The sequence below is a fragment of the Atractosteus spatula genome, chromosome 4, assembly GCF_055471065.1.
Source record: "Atractosteus spatula isolate fAtrSpa1 chromosome 4, fAtrSpa1.hap1, whole genome shotgun sequence".
Lineage (NCBI taxonomy): Eukaryota > Metazoa > Chordata > Actinopteri > Semionotiformes > Lepisosteidae > Atractosteus > Atractosteus spatula.
In genome coordinates, this window is record NC_142709.1 from 63268769 (window position 1) to 63289079 (window position 20311).

Sequence of the window (20311 nt, forward strand, 5' to 3'; positions counted from 1 at the left end):
GGCGCTACCTAAATGGTGCACATTTTCACAGCACACTAATTATACTACAAAAGTAGCAGTAGGTCTCAAGAAACAAACAAACACAAAAGGATTGTGCAGGTTGTTCTCCAACACGCAGCAACCTCAGTAGCTGTTAGTTCAATACGTTTGTTAATGTCTCCACAGCAGGAGCCATGCACCCATTCCAAACACTGTAGACTGCTTAAATAACAGAAACCATTTTTACATCTTCAAACTTTTAAAGCCTGCCTGTCCAGTGTGGATGAATAATTTGCTAATCATACACCTATAATTAATATTGGTCTGCAGGTGAGATTCAGACTTTGTCTTAGGCTTAGGCATTACTATCACAGGAGAACTTGATATACTGTAATTCCTTATCCCTTTTTAAAGTCTGTCAGTACACTTTATCAATCCTTCTAATTATACAGAGTTGAATATGATGGATTAATTATGTGCTCTCCACATACTGTATGAATATGCTATTTATTTTAAGACAACGGTCTTGACTTTCTGAAAAGAGAGTGACTTTTTACAATGTTGCTATATGATAATAGTATCTGATCCTACACATAGTCGTGTTGGCACAAGATTGTTTTAAATCTACAATGGCTAAAGATCAAAAACACGGCTGATTGTACCCCTGTATGTAAAGTATACAAGTAGAGGCTAGGATCACTAATAAAGTCACTGTAACATTTCAGGTACCTGTATGGTGAGCACATGACTCCATGTTAGCTTGCACTGAAACTAAAATAAATTATGTAATATTTGTGCATTACACAATTTTGGTGCTTAATGATTATGCACATTGAATTATGATCAAACATTCAGTGTTCCTGGCATTGATTATAATACAGTATGTAAACATCTGATCAATGTACATATTTTACGATATGATACAGTATGTATTTTAGACCTGCTTTTGATATCTAATCTACTTGTCTTTGAGAAAAGTCTTGGACAAGATTGGAGCGTGAAGTGACATCCCATGTGAATACTGGGAGAAAGTACGAGCGCAATGCAGAAACCCCAAGATGAAAATGAACTCGGTCTTTGGAGCTAGTGTACTAATCACCACTCCACCATGCCATGCAGTACTGTATGTGATCACTTAATTAAAATGGGGTAACTGCTGCTCCCCAGCAGTTAGTCCCTTCATTTAGACTTTCAATTTCAAATGTGTTTCATAAAAAGGTTTTGGTCAGCATCAGTGACTGATATCACTTATTGTACAATATGGTTTTAAGAACAAAGGTTTAGGCACCTGGAAAACTTCAAATACTGTATCTGTATGAAGTGTTCTACAGTAAAACATGATTTGGGCGAGCCTCTACTTTAAGGAAAGTGCATTATAACTTAAAGACAAATCCACCTGTATACAGTACCTGCAAAGTTTTGTGGTCACTAAAGTATAATGAACTAGTGATTACAGTATGTGACTTTCAAGGTTATCTGAATCCCATTTAGACTTGAGCAGACATATGCCAATTAGATGTACCTGTTTGTGCTTATATTTTTATAATCTTCGAAAGTCAATAAAAAAGAATAATGGTGTAATTGAAAATGTAAATAACCTTGAACATTCAAATTGCTAGAACTGATTGGCCCATTAAATTGACAACTGCACAGGCAGTGCAGATGAAAAGATGTTATTGTGGATAATTTGTTTGTTTTTTTTCAGGATGCCCCAAAGAACACAAATAACTTACCAGATGCTCTGCAATTAATTTCTAAATACTGAGAGGAAGTGATGCATTTCATAACAATACACACTACAAACCACACGTCAACTGAAAAATCTTTCAATATTTTATTTTGAGGGCGTCACGTTTAGTACAATATCAGATAGTTGAAAAAGTACCCTTATTTTTTTAATCCATAATAAAATTAAACCTGAAATGGTGAAACACTGTTAGCAGGTGAGATCTCTTCTTCTTTTTTGTTGATAGATCAGGTAGATACTATCATACGTCATCTAATTTAAACGATGATACCAGTGCTTTTCTGTGGTCAGTTGTTGTCCCAACATCTGGACATACTGGGTGTATATATATATACTGTACTGTACATAACCGCCTTTTACACTAAAATAGGTGTCTTCAATATGTAAACAGGTAGGTAGCCTTTAGGATAATTTTGGCATTTACAGACATGAACAGCTGTATCCTTTTTTTTTTCAGCTGTGAAGAAAAACACTTGCAGATTTAGGAGCTTACTCTTTTTCTGTGCTTGGGTTCTTGACAAAAAAAACAATGTCTCATTACCACAGCAATTCAGCCATTGTGCCACTTGGAGAAGAGATGTTTTTGCTATACAGTGAAAGAAGTGGAGAGGAATCATCCACTGTACAGTATACAAACTTTTGAGTTTTGAATGCATACATTTTGGAAGTTTGTATTTCGAAGCATCAATTAATTCTTAACAAGAATTGCAAAAATTAAACTTTGTATTTAATCAATGCTTGTAAAAACATGTGTTGTGATGCTTCTCATTTAACGTGTTTAAGGGAGTTTACAATCTGTTAATTGGTAAAAGAAGTAGCAGTCACCAGACCCTTACTTTCAAGCACAGAGCCGAAACGGTTTCTTTTGCCATGCACAGTTTTTCTGTCTTAGCTGTACTGCCTTCCTCAAAGGTGTGCTGGACCCTTGGAACACATTCTGCATTCTTACATATTCCCTGAGCTGAGTCACCTGTCTAAGAAAGATTTATTGGCCAGGCAACTTACAGATATTAAGATATAAATAATAAAGCATTCTAATTTTAATCTTCAAGCAGCACTGGTGACGATGGTAGAGGGATTTCAAAAAGACCAGGATAACAGATGGAGAGAAAAAAGCTTTATTGAAATGGAAATATTATATAAAAAATAGAGAAAGAAATCCTGTTGCCTTGTTGTATACTCAGCAGATGTTAGTATAATCTTGGTAAATGTCCTTAGGTTATCTTACTTCTTTATACAGAAATGGCAGAACTTTAAAATGCTATCCAGTCAGTATTCATATGAATCTGAGGCTATCAGTGATCATCTGAAAAAAGTCACACATCACAAGAATGTCTTCACAGGAAGTGCCAGAAAAATAATTAAGCATTTTTGATATTTAGTCAGAATTCATTATTTTGTTTAAATTATTTTAGGGTGCTGCATCTAAAATTTCACATGTGCAATCACATATATCCTAATTAAGAATCCCCAACTCACCATTTAAACATAATCACTGTATTCTGGGAAGAAACAAGTAAAACAATTCTGATCCAAAGACTTGTGCAACTAACCAATGATGTTCCCAGGCAATTTCACTCATGAGCACAACCATTATCACAATCTAGGGGCTGAGCCTTCATGTTAACACCATGACTTTTTAAGAAACAGATATAGTAGATGACATCCTTGGATCAATTAGCTACCAGAAACCAAACAACCTAGAAACCTAGAAAGCTGTTTCTTGTTTATAATCTTTTTATATTCTTACATGTCCAAAAGCAGTACTTCTGAAATTTCAGATACAGTGTGAGCATACCTGCAACTACATCAATCCTTTACACTGTTATCAGTCTTTCATATAACAAAGTTTTAATGGTTAACACCATCTCAATGTCATTTACAGGCATGACTTTAGATCAGTAAAGAAAGCATGAACTTTATTTCTCAATCAGTTGTTTCTGGTGTGATGCAGCTTCATTTCCTTCCTTTTAAGCAACAGAATCACTTCAAGGAAAGTCAATCTTCCTCAGTGATGTGAAAAGATATTGTTGGAAAATCTGTCATATGAACTCTTCATACAGCTCTGTATGAATAAATACTAGCATTGAAAAGTGAACAATACTAGCTATTGACACAATAAACCCCCATATGTTTAGAAACCAAAATGTATACATTTCTTCAGGATATATGTTGGAATTTTTATTATTGAAAGAAGAAAAATGCCTCTTCATTTTACATTGTTTGTCATACACAACACAAAGACCTGAAAGAGTGCTGTAATACTAGTGATGTTAAACTTTTCATGACCCACTGATACACAGTGTTTCGATAGTCTGCTGTGGTCCCTACAGACATTTTCTTATACATTTTAAAAACAAACAACAGCCAAACAAGCACTTTGAGGCACAAGGAAAACCTCACTCCTATTACAGTGTTAGATAAAACATACACAGCCCCACTGGATATTATGTTTAATTTTGTCACCTTAAGGCATGGGTGTACCAAACAAACCCATTGACACTATCAGGGCTTAAGCAAACTCTTTGTGCAACTGTTTGCTATGCTATACCATGTGTTGAGAAAACAGGAGGACATACTGATGCCCACAGTGCACTGTCATAATAAGTATATTAATGACTGGAAAGTGTACTTAATATTGCTGTCTACTGAAAGAAATCAGCTTTTACAATACCTTGGGAATGGATCACAGAGTGGAACTTTTTCAGCTTCTGAAGGAACCAACTGTTCAAACTGTAGGTTGATGGCAATGAACAGTGGGATGTTGTACTCGAGCGAGGGAACACAAGCACAAGGAGTTAGCATAGACTTATGGCTTTGCTCAGAAATACATTTACATCACACAGTAAGAAATAGGTTTTGGGGTTTGTCAGTTATGAAAATCCATATTCACATTTTGATGTCGAACATTGTTTTTGCCATTTTAGTTGTAGCAGACAATGGAAACTTTCAACAGGAACTACCCTACATTCCATGCATTCTTCAGACCCATTGAAGAAGGTTCAAATCCAGATAGGGAGGTAATGGTGATTTTTCTTCTTTCATTAATGGTTAACTTCCGTAAGGTAGTTGCTTATGGTAATTCAATCTCAAATGCCTTTATAAACATTTATTCAGACAAACCTGGGTGGAAAGGACCGATGCCATGCCTTTGCAAAAAAAAAACCCACTTAAATAATAAAAATCTCATTTTTTCCTGGTTATTTTCAGTTATGAGAAAATTAAAATTCAATTACTTAAATCTAGGCTTCAACACAGCATTGCGCAATGCACATACTGTATAAGCTGGAGGCCTGACGGCTTCTCTTCAAGCTGAAGAGCATGTTTCTTTGAAACACCAAATAACCAACAGTATTGGTTCAAAGAGAATTACTTTTGGGGAAAGAACTTAACATAGCCTCTGAAGCATGAAACCTCCAGGATTGCATAGCACTTTGGGTATCACTCATGTCTGCATCTGTAATAGTCATTCCTCACGTGATCTATCTGACGTGTTTCCAGCAGTGTTGCCTAAAGATGTAAATGCAAGTTGTGACAAGACTGAACAGGGAGAAACTAAGGTGTAAACACTGACTTGGACTTCATTATAGGAGCAATTATCAGTACCTTTGAGTACTTTCCCAGAGGGCAGGAATAAAGCCAGAATAAAGCCGAGCTTTTAGTACCTCAGTGTGAATTACTTATCAGCCACAGACATCCTCACTACATCCTATATCTCCACATTCTTCACAACAGAGTGATACTAACTTACAGCAATTACGCTTGCCCCCTAAACAGATTGAATGTACAATCTCAAGACATTAGGCAAAACAAAACCCAAACTATGTGAAAAACAACGTAGCCTTGTGTCTTAAACAGTAAGATCAGAGCTGAAGAGGGCTCTTATTTACTTCCTTTGCCAACACTGACCCTTTTACAGCCACAGGAGGCAGGAAGACAACGTTATTTTAATGCACTCCTTGATATTGAATTTATTTTTTTAATTTATTAAACTAATATGGCTTGCTTCCCATTTATTTACAAATCAAATGACCTTGGATATAATGTTTCAAGATTTAAATTTGATTTTTTTATTTTCTTACTAAATTTATTGTGATGTGAAGGGCCTTGGTGTTTTAGCGACATTGATTGCGCATTTAAGAAATATAACGCCAGGATAAAGAACAAACATTTCTCTGTATAACTGCAGATTGAATACTCTGAATACTCAATACTCTATATCTTGAATCTTTGAAATAATAAACCCTGAACAATGTGCAGCAGAATCTGTCCCACAATGGTCCTCTGAACCACAGAAGAGTGGCTTCTGTGAATCCTCTTCTGTGAATTAATGTGTTGGGTGAAGGGTCCTTATTGTTTGTTTTTCTGGATTTATAATCATCAAAAGGGGTAACCTGATCACATATTGTAGCTGATACAGATTTAAAATTAACCAGAAATTTAGTTTTCCTCAAAGATAAGTTCAGGATCTTAAGTTTTGTTTTTTCCTTCTTACATTTAGGATTGGCAATGGTCCTTCTCTGGTGTAATGATAACAGATAGGAAAATGTGAAATAGGTTTGACACAATCATTTTTAAAGACTTTTCACATACATTTGACACAAGGTTTTAGGAACAACAGCACCAAACATATATTCTAATTCTCCTTTAAAGCAATGTCCTATCACATCTGTAAACTGAGAATTTTAAAATGACAAAACCATAATTTCAGAGATGGAATCTAAATTCCAGAATTGATTTTGACATTCTCCAAAGGCTAAATATACTGTATATAACTCTTGTCTTTAGCATATAGTATTACAGATTTACCCACTTGTGGCAGGTATCTACATATTTCTCACACAGATATGCTGCTTGTTAGTATATGCTGCTTCTTAGTATAAGCATGATATAATGTGTGCTTACTGAAACTGAGTTTATGTCTGGAGATCTGTGTGCAGAAGTTAAGATTAATAAAATGATGAGAGTCTGTGTGCAAATATAATCAATTCCAAGCATGGTACTAATTAACATACAGGACTGAGAATGAGCACCTAACATAAAACATTAAGTAAATATTTAATATTAAATAATAATATTAAATATTAAGGATGAATCAGACTCCTTTTGCTCAAGTTTCTTTGTGCAATCGCAGACAACAGCAAGAAAAACAAAACAGTTAAACTACTGCTGCACACCAAGGCAACATACTGTAAACTATATAAAGGCTTCAGTTAGAATTTCTGTTTTGCGTGTTCACATGAGGGATAGTAAGGGCATCTTAGTACAATGGGGAGCTTTCTGTGGGAATGTATTGGTACTCCATATCACACACTTCCTTTTCTAGATAGTATTAAAACACTTTTTTTTCAATTTTAAAGGTGGCAGAAGTCTGATGTAGTGACAGTTGTCTTAGTGCCAGAAGTACTCAGAAGCCAGACAACATTTAAAATATTTAAAAACCCCTTTCACAATTCATCTAGACTTCCCACAAAAAACAAACAATTCTTTTTTGATCTGGAAAGACTCCTCTATAAAAATAACAAAACCGAAACGATCTGTATACATTATTTATTCCATCTTCTTCATCGTACCTGAAGGTGCCGGCTTGAAGTTTAACAGATAAGACTAACAATAAAGAAACCAGGCTTCACACATCCACTGACGTCTCTGAACTGACATCATAGACTGTATAGAGACAAAGACTGTGTGATGTCTAATGTATTTGTTATAGTACCAGCCTAACATTTCTAAAGAAATGAGAAATTAAGAGAAGCAGATGGACAGCTTGTATTTTGTAAGTGTTTAACAATGCAGGATTTTTAAAACAGGTTGACAAATCTTTTGTTTATAAAAACAAAAAGCTTGGAAGGTAAATATGGCCTCCCTGCATTGTAAATTACTTTTGATTCTTGTTATTGGCTAATACTTGAATCTGACATAATGGATTTAGATCTCCAAATGTTTAGGTCTTCAAATGCAACCCCTAGAAAGTGGATAACAAACATCTTTCCTTCTGCATCTCATAATCCATTAAAAAGTAAGATCCTGGGAGGATATCTTTCTATCTCTTTTTATCCACAGCTAATTAGTAGGGCTGAGCAAAAACTTTGAATTTTCAACATTTCATACAGCACTCTGCATGTCCTAATAAAATAAGGGAAATCGTTCAAAATAGAAAAAAGAGCATTGATCTTTTTTAACTTTGCAGTTTTCTTGTAAAAAAACAGTGTGCTGAAACATTTCTAATGTGCTGGATAGGCAATATTTGTCATGGTTCCTTTACAATAAACATAGCCTTAAAACACAAGGTTAGCAGTGTATCAAAAGTTAGGTATGCAAGTAATTTGGGATCAAATGGTTATAATATGAAACTAAGTATTTTGGCCAGTTCACTTCACTACTCAAAAACATTTTTCCCCCAATGGGTTTCCTTTCCTGTAATAAATAAATATACCCAATACCTGTTTGAAACAGTGGAAAAACAAAAGTTTATCTCAGCACTACTTCAAAGCCAGCTCAGAGATCAGATGGTTCCAGGAACAAAATTCAAATATATATAAATATCTATAGAGTATTTTTAAAACATTTCTGAGGTACAGAATTTTCAGAGAACCCAAACACCGGAAATAAAAAGATGCCAAAGACCAGCTCTAATCGTGCCATATATTAAAAAAAAAAACTAAGAATTTTTTATTCCTTTTTTTCCTCCAAGATAAAAGATAGTCCATTCATTTATGCTTCTTTTTTTGGCAAAGTTAACGGCTTCAACCTTTGCCCCTCCCCCTCTCCCATCCCCAACCCTTGTCCCCCAAACTCAGTCCCAATTGGTGACACAGCCTGTAAATTACCGCCTGAAGAGCACCACAGCCAATGAGAGCAGGAGGAGGGTGGAGTGGGGAAGGGCTTGGCTGGCTGTGCCCTTGACGACCTTCTTGTTCTCGGCAGGAATGGCGTACTGTATTGGTTGGTCTGTGTTGGGGATGGTGTTGCGATCTGTGCTACGGGGGCACAATTCCTCTACGCAGGCCCCACTTCCCGAGCCACTGACATCATCACCTGTAAAAAGGAACCCAAGAGACAGCTTCATTTCAGTATATTTATATATAATGATATCCCCTTCAATAGCTACATATCAGAAGGCTTGTGCCTTTTTCTCTACCTGTGTTGATACAAAAATCTGCAACTTAAAAGAAACTGTTCTACAACTGATTTGTTAAGAAATGAACCAAACAGCAGAAGCTCAGCAATTCTGAAATTTAGTCTGTACTGAGCAACTGTTTTATCATCTGCTATTTCCTGTTATTTCATTTATCTGTTGTGCGACAAGCGCTACATGTTCTGAATGAGAATGCATGAATTCACTGCATTTTGTTTTAGTCACGGGCTTCTTATACAATACATCAGTGACAAAAAAAGAAATGTCGTCATCTACGAGATCAGAACTGTCTTGTAGACAGCTGTGCCTGCTTCACTCACTCGTGTCCTGGAAATCCACGTCATTGCCATTGAAGGCATTGCGCAACCGATTGGTCATGATTTTCAGCTGCATGATCTGCTGGCGGATGGTCATGTCTGGCTTGGTGATGTCAATCTCCACCTCAGGGTTGTTGATCTGGCTGGCCAGGCCATCACCCATCACTTCAGGGAGATAACTGAAATGACACATCCAGAGACTTTTCCATCTGAGGTCCATTCATGCAACTGCACTACATTCAACCATACAAAGCAACAACTGTGAACATTCAATGATTTAACATTATGTGAACAGATACCCTTAATTCTAGTATAGTGCTCATTTCAGCATTGCTAGTACGTTTTTCTATGCCTTTCAGTCCTAGTACACATTTCATATTTGCAAATTTAATTAATCTCTACCAAAGGTTAGTGTCTTCTTTTTACATGACTGCTGTAGTCATTGAAATCCCATTTCACAGGAAACACTGTCACTATAGGAAATACTTCATGTTTCAACAGCTGACCCAATGTTTTAGAAGCAAAGGAAGGTGATTAGAACTGAAATCATCCAGAAATCAACATGCATTACATTCAAAAGCATTGCCTTTCCCAGTAATTGTTGAGTTGTAAAAGCAGCGCCTGCTAGTATCCCATAGACACTGATTAAGGAGTACATTAATATGTGCAGTGGTCCTACCTTGCCCTGGACATGCCATTCCAGCATTTATCCTCACTGGCTGGTGCTGCAGAAACCTTGTCAGTACAAAGAGCATTGGGCAGCTGTACCCAGTACTGCTGCATCTCCCTTAGCTTACCAGTCACATCAGACACCTGCCAGAAACAGTACATAGAGTCAGGGCACTACAGCATGATAAGAATGGATGGGCAAAATACATCACCGTCTGCATTCCGTACAGAGGCAGACATATAATTTGCTGAAGTTTGCTTTTATAGAACTGAAACCAAAGGTGAAAAATCTATGAGCAAAAGCAGTCTGTTCCATACACTGTGTCATTTTTGCAGAACTGAAGCATACAGAAAACTGTAAGTAGAGATGCAGATTTTTCTGTCAGATAAACGCCATTTGTTCAACAACAATCCAGACACAGCTCACCCAAACTCAGGAAAAATTATTCTTAAAACTCCCTGCTTTATTGCTACAGTATGAAAGAGGGGACTACAAAATATCTTTTCATACAGTGGTACAGTATATTATACTTGCTTTCTCTGTTAAATTAAATTTTACTCATGGGAAAATATGAAAAGGTTTGTTAATACAATCAGTAAATAATAATGATGGCAGTGTCTGATGCCACGTCTGAAATTAAAATAAATTCCAACAGATTTATTGATTAAACTACCTTAATGTACATCAGGCATTCGTAAGCAACAGACATGGCACAGATTCATCTAAATACCACCCAATTCTTTTAACGCAGGCAGATTTCATTTTTTACTAAAATCGTAGCAAAATAAGGCCTGGAAAACAACACTTTGTAAGCTTACAAATATTCCCTCTTAGGCAATGTACATGTAGATCACAGTTAACATAATCATATTTACAATGTGTACTCACTGTACTCATTTCATTGCTGAAGTGAGTGCACTCTAGATTTAAACAAACAATTGAATCTGAATGCATTAGACCTCCATTACAAACCAATAGTGAGGTTTGTGTGTGATAACAACTGTGTTTTTGCTTTAGCACTCTGAACCACACAGTACATTACATGCCAGTAATCAGTCCAGAGTTTTGTCACAAGAGAAATGCTCTTCATTGCAGAGCTAGAGGAGAAACCTTTCTACTTGTGCTGCACTAAGTGAAAGGGCAACTATTTGCAGTATCATGATGGCAGAGCAAAATGCTTGTGTGCTCTTTCAACCAAAAGGCTGATGAGAATGACCTGAGCGGTATCCAAATGACTCACTTGAATGGAAGAAGCTGTTAAAAGCTGATACTGGTTCTTGCATGGCAATCCACAGAGAACCTGCTGCAGCTCCTTTAGTGCCATTAATAATGTGCACACAGTGCACATTAACTGAACCAAACTGAATCAATAACCACACTAGATACCCATTCCAGTACTAGCAATTGCAGTTTTTGCTGCACTTTGTAACCAAACTATGTGTACAGAATATCAACCATATTAAGATCTAATGGTAAACTTGAATTCACATTCAAGGTGTGTGTATGAGGCCTAAATTGTTATACTAACTTTGAATACTTATAACCATTATAAGTGAACCACTGAACCACTGGTGTCTATACTGAATTAATTACACAGACGGAATATGAATGATACTACATAGTATCACACCCTTAATAAGTGAAGAGATGATAAGCTACTGTATATAATCTAAGGACATGGATTTCTCAGAGATGCATCCTTTGAAACAAGCACAATTCTCACATAGTGTACGCAAACAGAGTTTACTGAGACATCCTACTGCAAAATCCCCAGCCATGCTTATTATTTATTTGGGAAACAGCTGTAACTATATGGCAGTCCCCTGCGGTCCCTCACCATGCCACACTGATAAGAAGACCAGGCCCTCTCAGCTTTTCAATTCAACAGCTCAGCAATGTCTACTAATTGGAGTTATTCATCGAACAGAGGATATGGAAGGGCAGTTATGTGAATGAATAGGTTCTTTTAGTCTTAAGAAGACAGTAGAGAAGCTGGCATTGGGAATAGTAAACTGGAGGTTTTGAAAATGGTGCATGTTGGGAGAAACGTGGATTGCTGCATCTAGGAAGAGTCACTTGTGAAACAGAGCAAGACTTACAAGTTTCTCCAAGCCCAGCCCAGCTTTTTCATCCACAGGACTTTTCCCACGTTTCTTCTTCTCCTCAGACACAGAGATCTGGGTGCCTCCCACTCTGGGGGTCCCACAGGCCTGGAACACCTGGAAGACAACGAAACAGTTTTTGTATTGTCTTTGCATACAGCTGCAATTGGTATTGTTTATGTTCATACTGTATGTATAAAACAGTTTAGAGAGTAGTTTTTAACCTTTGTCTTTTCCTGCAAGCTCATTTTCTCCGTCTTGTAAAACGCCTTGGTCATAAGAGTCTCTGATGTCATTACTCTTTGCTTCTCTGACAGATATTTTTGTCATAATAAACATGATTAGCAAGAACCATGGAAGTAAATTAATGTTGCACCATGTTTCTTAAAGCATATACCAAACTTTTGTTGCAGTAATAAATCATACTGTGCTACCTTTCATTACATTTATAGTAGCACTTTGAGCAACCACTTTTCATGATTATAAAATATCTTAAAATTGACTACAGAGCCACACTAGCTCAAATACAATATGGAGCACGGCAAAAGAATTGCTAGGAAATTTCAGATAGCAAAAACTCTTCTTTAAAAAATGTGGTTGTGTTAACAGCTGACTATGTCCTTATTCAATATGTACTTATGCTATGTGCATCCCTTTGTTCCATCTAGGCTCCCAAACAGCTTTCAGATCATTACTAGATTCCAACATTTTTTTATTTTTGTGAAACTATACTAAACAACTGGGAAACCACATGTACCCCTGTACTATGTTAATGAAAGAAAAAGGAAAACTGGAATTCAGAGTAATTTCCCTTTGCTCAGTTATGACGATTGTTTTCAGGTGTTCAAGAAAAAAGGCATAGTGCTTGTGATTTTACTTTTCTGGCTTTGGGACAATGCAATGTGTGGAAGCATCTACAATTCTCCACATGCTCTCTACATTTGTCATTTACTTTACAATATGTCATTACATTGTTATAAAGAGTGACTTGTAAAATTGTGTACCTGCATTTCATGAACATCGATAACCTGCAAATTTGTGAAACATATTTTAGTTTTCATTGATAACCAATGTAATAAGTCTATATTCTATGATGCAAGAGAAAGTTCTGGTTATTCCTGTATTTCAGTAGTGTCCATAAATTTGAATACTGTGAGATGAATAGGGTTCATAGAGACAACTGTGTGCCACAGATGAAAGGAGAGGCAAAGAAGATGACAGCAAAACGAAGATAGTGACTGTCACTTCTGTCCTATAAAGTGAATATTAAATGAGAAGCTGAAGTAGAGTTACATTAGGTGAGGATCATTAAGTAGTTTTATGTCTTAATAAGCAGGGCTGTGTACAACTCTATCACTAAGAAATGTCTTCTTGAAATTAGAGCCTTAAATTTGATCAACATGCAATAAAGAATTGACCTGACAAAAACATTTAAACGTTTAAATTTCAATATATACTGTATATATTCTGTCAAAACTTAATTTTCTAATTTTCTGCCTTGGTTCATTAATGCTATATCGAATTATCGACCACAGTTTATGGTTGTTAAGAGTGGTTTGGGAATTGCAACACTTTAGACCGCAAGACCCTGCAACAAATTGTGGAAACAGCTGAAAAGATCATTGGAGTCTCCCTCCCTTCCATTTCTGTCACCTACAACAAACACTGCTTACACAGGGGCTCCAGTACAGTAGATGACCCCTCTCAAAAACTCTTTGCCCTTCTTCTATCTGGGAAAAGATATCGCAGTGTACGGGCTAGCTCCACCAGACTCTAACAGCTTCCTCCCACAGGCTGTCAGGCTCCTCAACACCCTGGAATCTACCTGCACCCACTCCAGTTCCAGAAACAGGGTGTTACAACCCCAAGTGTGTTGTATACTGTATATTGTATTATGTATTTGCCTTGTAATTTGCACTATATGCACTTTGAACTACGTGTATCCAGTCTACAATGTCTATATCGGTGTCCTGTCTGTCCTGTCTTGCACCGCGGACCAGGAGGAACGATATTTCGTTCCACTGGATACCTCTTTATGGCTGGAATGACAAATAAATGTGAACTTGAACTTGAGTTTAGTCAGTAAGACTAGCATTCTTCTACCTCCTGTGTCTGCCAACCTGTCTTTGTACAATACTTAAAATAATGATAAAATACTATGATTCAGTCCTTTACTGATTTCCTTGAACAGCATTTGCACTTTCAAAATTATAGTATTTGCTCATTAATCTGGGCATTTCCCCTCCTTTTTTCTTGGTCTTTTCCCTTCATCTCGCACATTTGCAAAACAACAAAGCCCTTCAATAATGTGCTTGATGTTTTTCACTGAACCACAGAAATGATTAGTTACAACACTACTCAAAATGAAACCCTTGGAAAAAATCCATTCTACAACCAAACAGTTGTCCCAGTGCCTGCCGATGAATGCAAGAGTGCAGGTCACTAAAAACCATCATCTCTGTATCCAAGCACATGTTTGCTGGCTGGAGGTAAGAACAAACCTGGCAGCTGTACAACTTTTCCTTCTGTATAACTACCTCCCACATTTAGTAACAATGGACCTTTGTCAGTTACACCTACCTCACACGTCCACCTATTATAATATAAAAGATTTACCTCTTGGCAAAATCGTCCCTAATGAATTTGGCCAGGTTTTCAATGTTACACACTTAATAAAGAGGGCATTGTTGTAGGTCTTTTGTGTAATGTATTCTGTTGGCAAACATGCTATAAGCTCTGCTGTCACTACAGTATGTAGAAGGGACACTGACTGTTATTTCATTTGTTTTTCTATGTGTTCTAAAACAACTCAGTGTCTAGGTACTATATGTTCAAGGGATAATAGCCTCAAGAGAGTGATCTTGAGATCCAGGTTGCCTTGTCTTTCTTTAAATTGTATTTCACAGCTTTAAAGGCTTTAGAAAAACAAGTACAGTACATACATTAAAAGGAAAAAAAGTTAAAAGTAGGTTGGAACATACCTTAAGTTTTTGTGAAACTCCTTTGATTGAATTTGAACTTAAATTTAATAATTGGCACATCAAATATTTCATTTGTAAGAATGTTAGATTTGTTAGAAATACGTAAGAAGGTTAATTCTAGGAGTCTCCTGCACTATTTAATGTTATCCTACAACCTTAAAGCACAGAGAATGATTGAAATGGTTGAAACTGAAACAAACATTAAGAGTGAATCATTTTATAGCCCACATCTAACACTTCCTCAGACTTGGTGAATACTGGCATGTGCTGGTGTTTTTCAGTCACGGCTCCTTTGAACGGAGAGTGGGTTCTGCACCCTCACAGGGAAGTGGTGTGATTTGCAGACACTTTGCATTGGAACCTTGTCTTATGAGTCACTGCACTGAGTGAGAGCAGAGCTGCTAGATGTAGGAATGGGCATTGCTGCATACTGACCTTGCTGGTGAAGTGTGCACTGTTATCCAGCATGTTGACCATGGCCTCCGAGATCCTGGTGTGGATGGAACCGATGACAACCTCCACGCTGGACGGTCCATTGAAACGGTCAGCCACCTGGAGCATGGACTCTGGAGAGGGCGGAGAGAGGGGTTACAGCCTTGGTGTGGGGAGAGGGGGGGTGACACCTACAACTTAATAAAGTTAATATCTGGGCATTGAGGGCACTTTTCTTGGTGTCCATTTTCTGGAAGGAAAATCAGAACAACAAGAAAGGAAGAGTGGGAGTAGAAATTCTTACTGTTTGTATTGCTATTGTAGCTTAATTCTTCTCTATACAATATAAACAATAAAGGCAACCTAGGAAGCAGGAGAGAACAAATGTACAGACACTTTAATAAGCAAAATACTCAGAGGTGTCATATCTACTTTTACAGTATGTCTGTGCAGATAACTGAGCTCCACTCACCTATGAGGTTCCTCCACTCAGTGTCCAGGTCTGCTTGGTTGGCAAGGCAGCCCTTCATGACATTCCTGCAGTAGTTGATGCACGGCTTCACGGAAGGCATTCCTCTGCAGTGCGGACAGTACATCAGCTTCATGAGGGCACGGGTGCACTCAGGGCTGAGCGGGACCTGCAGAATACAACACGACTTCAATTCACAGCAAATTGTTATGATTGCAATGATAGTTTTGTGTCTTGTTTTAGTATTGTGTGGAAACAAGAGGCATGTCACATTCCCAGTAAGCTCTGCGTGTGCAGGTCGCCCCTACCCAGAGGAATTTATGTTACAGTCAGCTCCTGGCTCAATTTTGTCCTTTATGGCCCATATGACTTATGGAATGTATTCTGTTGATCTTGTTAACTGCTATCTGCAGGGTACTAATGGTTTATAATGTCACCAAGCTTTGCTCATTGCTAAAGATGTCTAAGAAATTAAATTGCCATCCTCCACCTCCATCCCTAACACCATCAGCCTCTTTAATTTAATGTTCAAGAGCATCTCATAAAACCATTTTTCCTTTCATCCATTATGAAAAAGCTGCTTGTTCCTCGTAAGAGTAACATCTACTTTATTGTCCACATACAGTATAGTAGAAAATGTCTTTGGCCTCACTGAGACAACAATAAAAATTGTATAATGCAGAGTACATAAAACACCAGTGGATTTTACAAGATGTGTACAATCAATGCAATATAAATAACAATGGAATACAGTACACAAAACATAAGATTCAGTGTGACATACATATAATGTATATATACTGTCAATTAAGTACTCTGAAGTGGTTCATTCATCAGATTTTGAAAGATTAATGGCACTCGGAACGAATGATTTATTAAAAATGTGATATTTTGTAGCCTTTGGTACTCTAAAATGTTGAGCAGATGGTACTTTATGAAATAGGGAGTGTAGTGGGTGTGAGGCATCATTTACTATTAGCATTGCTTTCCTGTAAAGACTCAGAGTATACATGCGGTTCAGCTGGTTCTTTTTCTGACCAATAACTTTGCTGCCTACAGTATAGGTTATAATCCTTGAGAACTTGGCTCTACTCCTGACACCAAGATTCCCAAACCAAGTGGAGATGTTACAAGAGAGCAAACTCTCTACCAGGCATGTGTAGGCCAACTCTAGGATTTGTAAGGGTAAGGAATAAGTCCATTCTTAAATAATCTTATTATAGTTTTAATTATAATTATGACAATTCTCAGAAACGCTCTTCTAGGAGTTTAAAATATTTTGGATAAACTGTTTTGTGCTTAAGTAAGTTTATACCAGGTAAGTTATTTTTTGCATTTCATTTCCCAACACAGTGGTCTAAGGACAATATTCTCATGGAGTCTCCCATTCTGCTGGCTTAAGTAATTCAAATTACAACATCAATATTCTTCAGTGTCTACATATAATTTCAAATTGTAGGCCTTACAAATGGGAATGACACTCTCAATCATCACAAAGAGTATGACTGAAATCGGACATTCAGGACCTTGGACAGAGTCCTGAGAACAACCTGTACATTGCAGAGATGTATCTTATCAAACTGTTTTAAATGACATTTTAAAGCAAATTCCCATCACACATACAGACACACTTTTCTGTTTAGCACATACAGACTCACTGTGCATTACATACTTTCACACCTTTATTTTCAGTATCTTGTTCTTCTCTTCTCTTTTTCAGCCATCACATGCACCTTTCTGTGAATCAGTTAATTTTACAATGCAGTTGTTCCCAAGTGTTTCTCAATATTCAAGAACACGGAAAATGGATTGTGATATAACAGCACTTTGGAGCTTCTCCAGCATTACAGGCAAGTGTTACATGTGGGCACAAAGCTAATGATAACAAATTGCTGGATATCTCCAGGGGTTGCTGAGCATTGACACCTATAAGTGCTACTGTTTTCAAGTGTCTTGCACACGGATTTTAACTTTGTATTCTTGCCTGTGGAGCAATTATAAAGCTTCTCCGTTATTTATCACATTGTCGTACCGGCAATGTAAAGAGCCAACTCCATGCCATTGGATGTTTTCGAGGATCCAAGTGGAATGCCTCCCCTTTTCTATTTCTTGTTCCCAGCAAATTCTACAATGCATCTCATAACACACAGCAGCAGTTTTAAAATATTTCCATTCGGAGAGATCTGCATACAGAAGTTTGGATCTCCAGAGATGCATCTCAATACTTTTCTCAAATCCCTTAACAGCAACATCTCAGTGTGAAACCCTGTAAAGATTCAGAGGAAAATGTGCTGAAGGCATATAAAACGGGAGCTATTTTTTTCTCCCTGATGTTCATGAGATTGTGTTTACTGTAGTATACAGTATATACACTGGTGATAAGTTGTAGTTTTTCTAGCATTTACTGAGGAAATAATTAATGCATTCAAACATAATTCACAAATGACTAATGCCTAGGGTCCACTATATACAAGAATTCTTATTATGTTGAATTCAGTGCAATAAAAGAACTATTATCCTGTGCTTTAACCATAGAAATATAATCAAATAATTTGTATATGTATATATTGTTAATCTCCAAAATCAAATTGATCTTTTAACATTAACATCTACTGCTAATTGCCACAATGTCACTGATATGTTATTGGTGTATGCTGGTAAGTTGAGAATAGAACACAGAATACAGTATGTAATAACTGCAATCAGTCACTATGGTGTTCCAATAAAGCTGTAAAACAAGAGTTAAATATTATGAAGCTATAAACATTATCCCAGGATTTCTCCCAAACGGGCATGGTGTGCCTTTCATTTCTCTCAGCTCTATTATTCCTCCGACCAGAGATTTTTGTTTTAATAGAGAGATTCTAAATGGACAAATTAAGCCACATCAAAGTGGCAAGGCATCTGTGACTCATTAAACTCCAGCGCACAGCCCAAAGCCTGGAGGCAAGCTTTTTACAAAGGGGAATAAAACACTTATCACCATTTTTCCCTGTAAAACCCATAAATCCAGTGCCACAGCTCCCTTGCACAGAACTGTGGGCAGGCAGAGCTCCCAGTGCATCCAGCCAAGCGATCAGTCCACTGAGACGGGCAAACATCATCCTACCAGACAAACAGACATGGCTGGGCCCGCAGCCACCTGACCTACAGACAGGAGCCGCAACGTCCAGGACAGTCAGATATGGTGTGAAACGTGAAAAGCTTAGAAAATTAATGAGCTTGAGGACAAGGCAAGTATACAGAAACTCTCATGAATTTTATTCTCGTTTCTGAGCTTTATTCACTTTAAATTAAGCTCTTAAAAAGCAACATACTTAGTGTTCTGCATTAAAGCAACATTTCTCCCACAAATCCAGCTAAACTTGAAATATTCTGACTATAGCAGATTAAGTCTGACATTCTTGTTATATGGCACAACACACAATGCATTCCCATCTGCTATATAGCTATTATAGGAAACCCTATAATGTTATTTCAATAATTTAGCATTACTGCTTACATGTCTTTTACCACCAACTGTATTCTTTTAAATATCATCTGTGCATTTTATAATATAGCATATTATAATGGTTCAAGAAATGAATGCAATATTCAAGTTCTTCATATTGTTCTCTAATAGAATATTACTGTCCCTGTACAAAAGTAATAGGAAAAATAGTCCTGTCCTCCTTGTACCTGTACCTCCACAACTGCTAGCTACAGTACAGAATGATTGTAGCCATGAGTTTTTTTTTTGTGTGTGTGTATAATCAAGTGCAGTGTTTACACTGATCACAAGTATGGGCCTATAATATTCTTAGCTTAAACAAATAAAACAGTGGGTAATGGTTAAAATCTGACAGAGGTTAGAAAAGAGATTAACCTGGCCTCCAAATAAAGGGGTGTGAAATGCATTGCATTAGACATATCAACACTGCTTGTGAAGGGGTGCTTTAAACTCTCAGATATACTGTACAGGAAGGATGGAAGTTACCCTTTCAGCTGAGGCAATATTCCTGCAGAGAGAAAGACAATCACATGACTCTAGCGCACCTGCTGCACATGTGAGATTGCGGTCTTATGTTTATTAAACATTAATAAATAAATAGCAGATCAAGGTGCAAAGTCTGAGATTGTTCTATAAATTGCAGTGGGTATAATGACCCAATGTGCAACCAGGTGGGACATCATCAAGTAATATCTGCTGCTGGCTCAGATTAACACAAATTGCCTGCTTGCTTGCAGCTCCATGCTGCCTGTTTTTCTGTTAATTAAAGGACTGTGGAGAATGTGCCTCGGCACTGAAATGACACCAATGTCTAGTTTTCCTTCCGAGTTTCTTTTACAGGGCAAAAAGACCGAGAAAGAAGGTTTTGTCTTCCAGCCGGTCCCTTTTGGTGTGAACATAGGTTTTCATTCTTTGCTGCCTTTTTTTTTTTGAATTGTGGTTTTTGTGGGTGGGGGGAGGGGATAGAAGAAGGTCACCCCAAAGGC

At 37.2% G+C, this 20311-nt stretch overlaps 1 protein-coding gene across 1 annotated transcript in view; it reads right to left on the minus strand.

Annotated features, from left to right (window-relative positions):
• Positions 1-2828: 2828 nt before the first annotated feature.
• The window catches only part of gpc1a (glypican 1a), a 90472-nt gene continuing 72989 nt past the window's right edge, over positions 2829-20311 (minus strand). The window contains exons 4-9 of the mRNA XM_088912868.1: positions 15839-16004; positions 15370-15500; positions 11951-12070; positions 9861-9994; positions 9185-9360; positions 2829-8764 (exon numbers count right to left, since the gene is read on the minus strand). Coding sequence (XP_088768994.1) covers positions 8553-8764; positions 9185-9360; positions 9861-9994; positions 11951-12070; positions 15370-15500; positions 15839-16004 — 939 coding nt within the window. The 3' untranslated portion in view covers positions 2829-8552. The remainder of the gene's footprint in view (positions 8765-9184; positions 9361-9860; positions 9995-11950; positions 12071-15369; positions 15501-15838; positions 16005-20311) is intronic.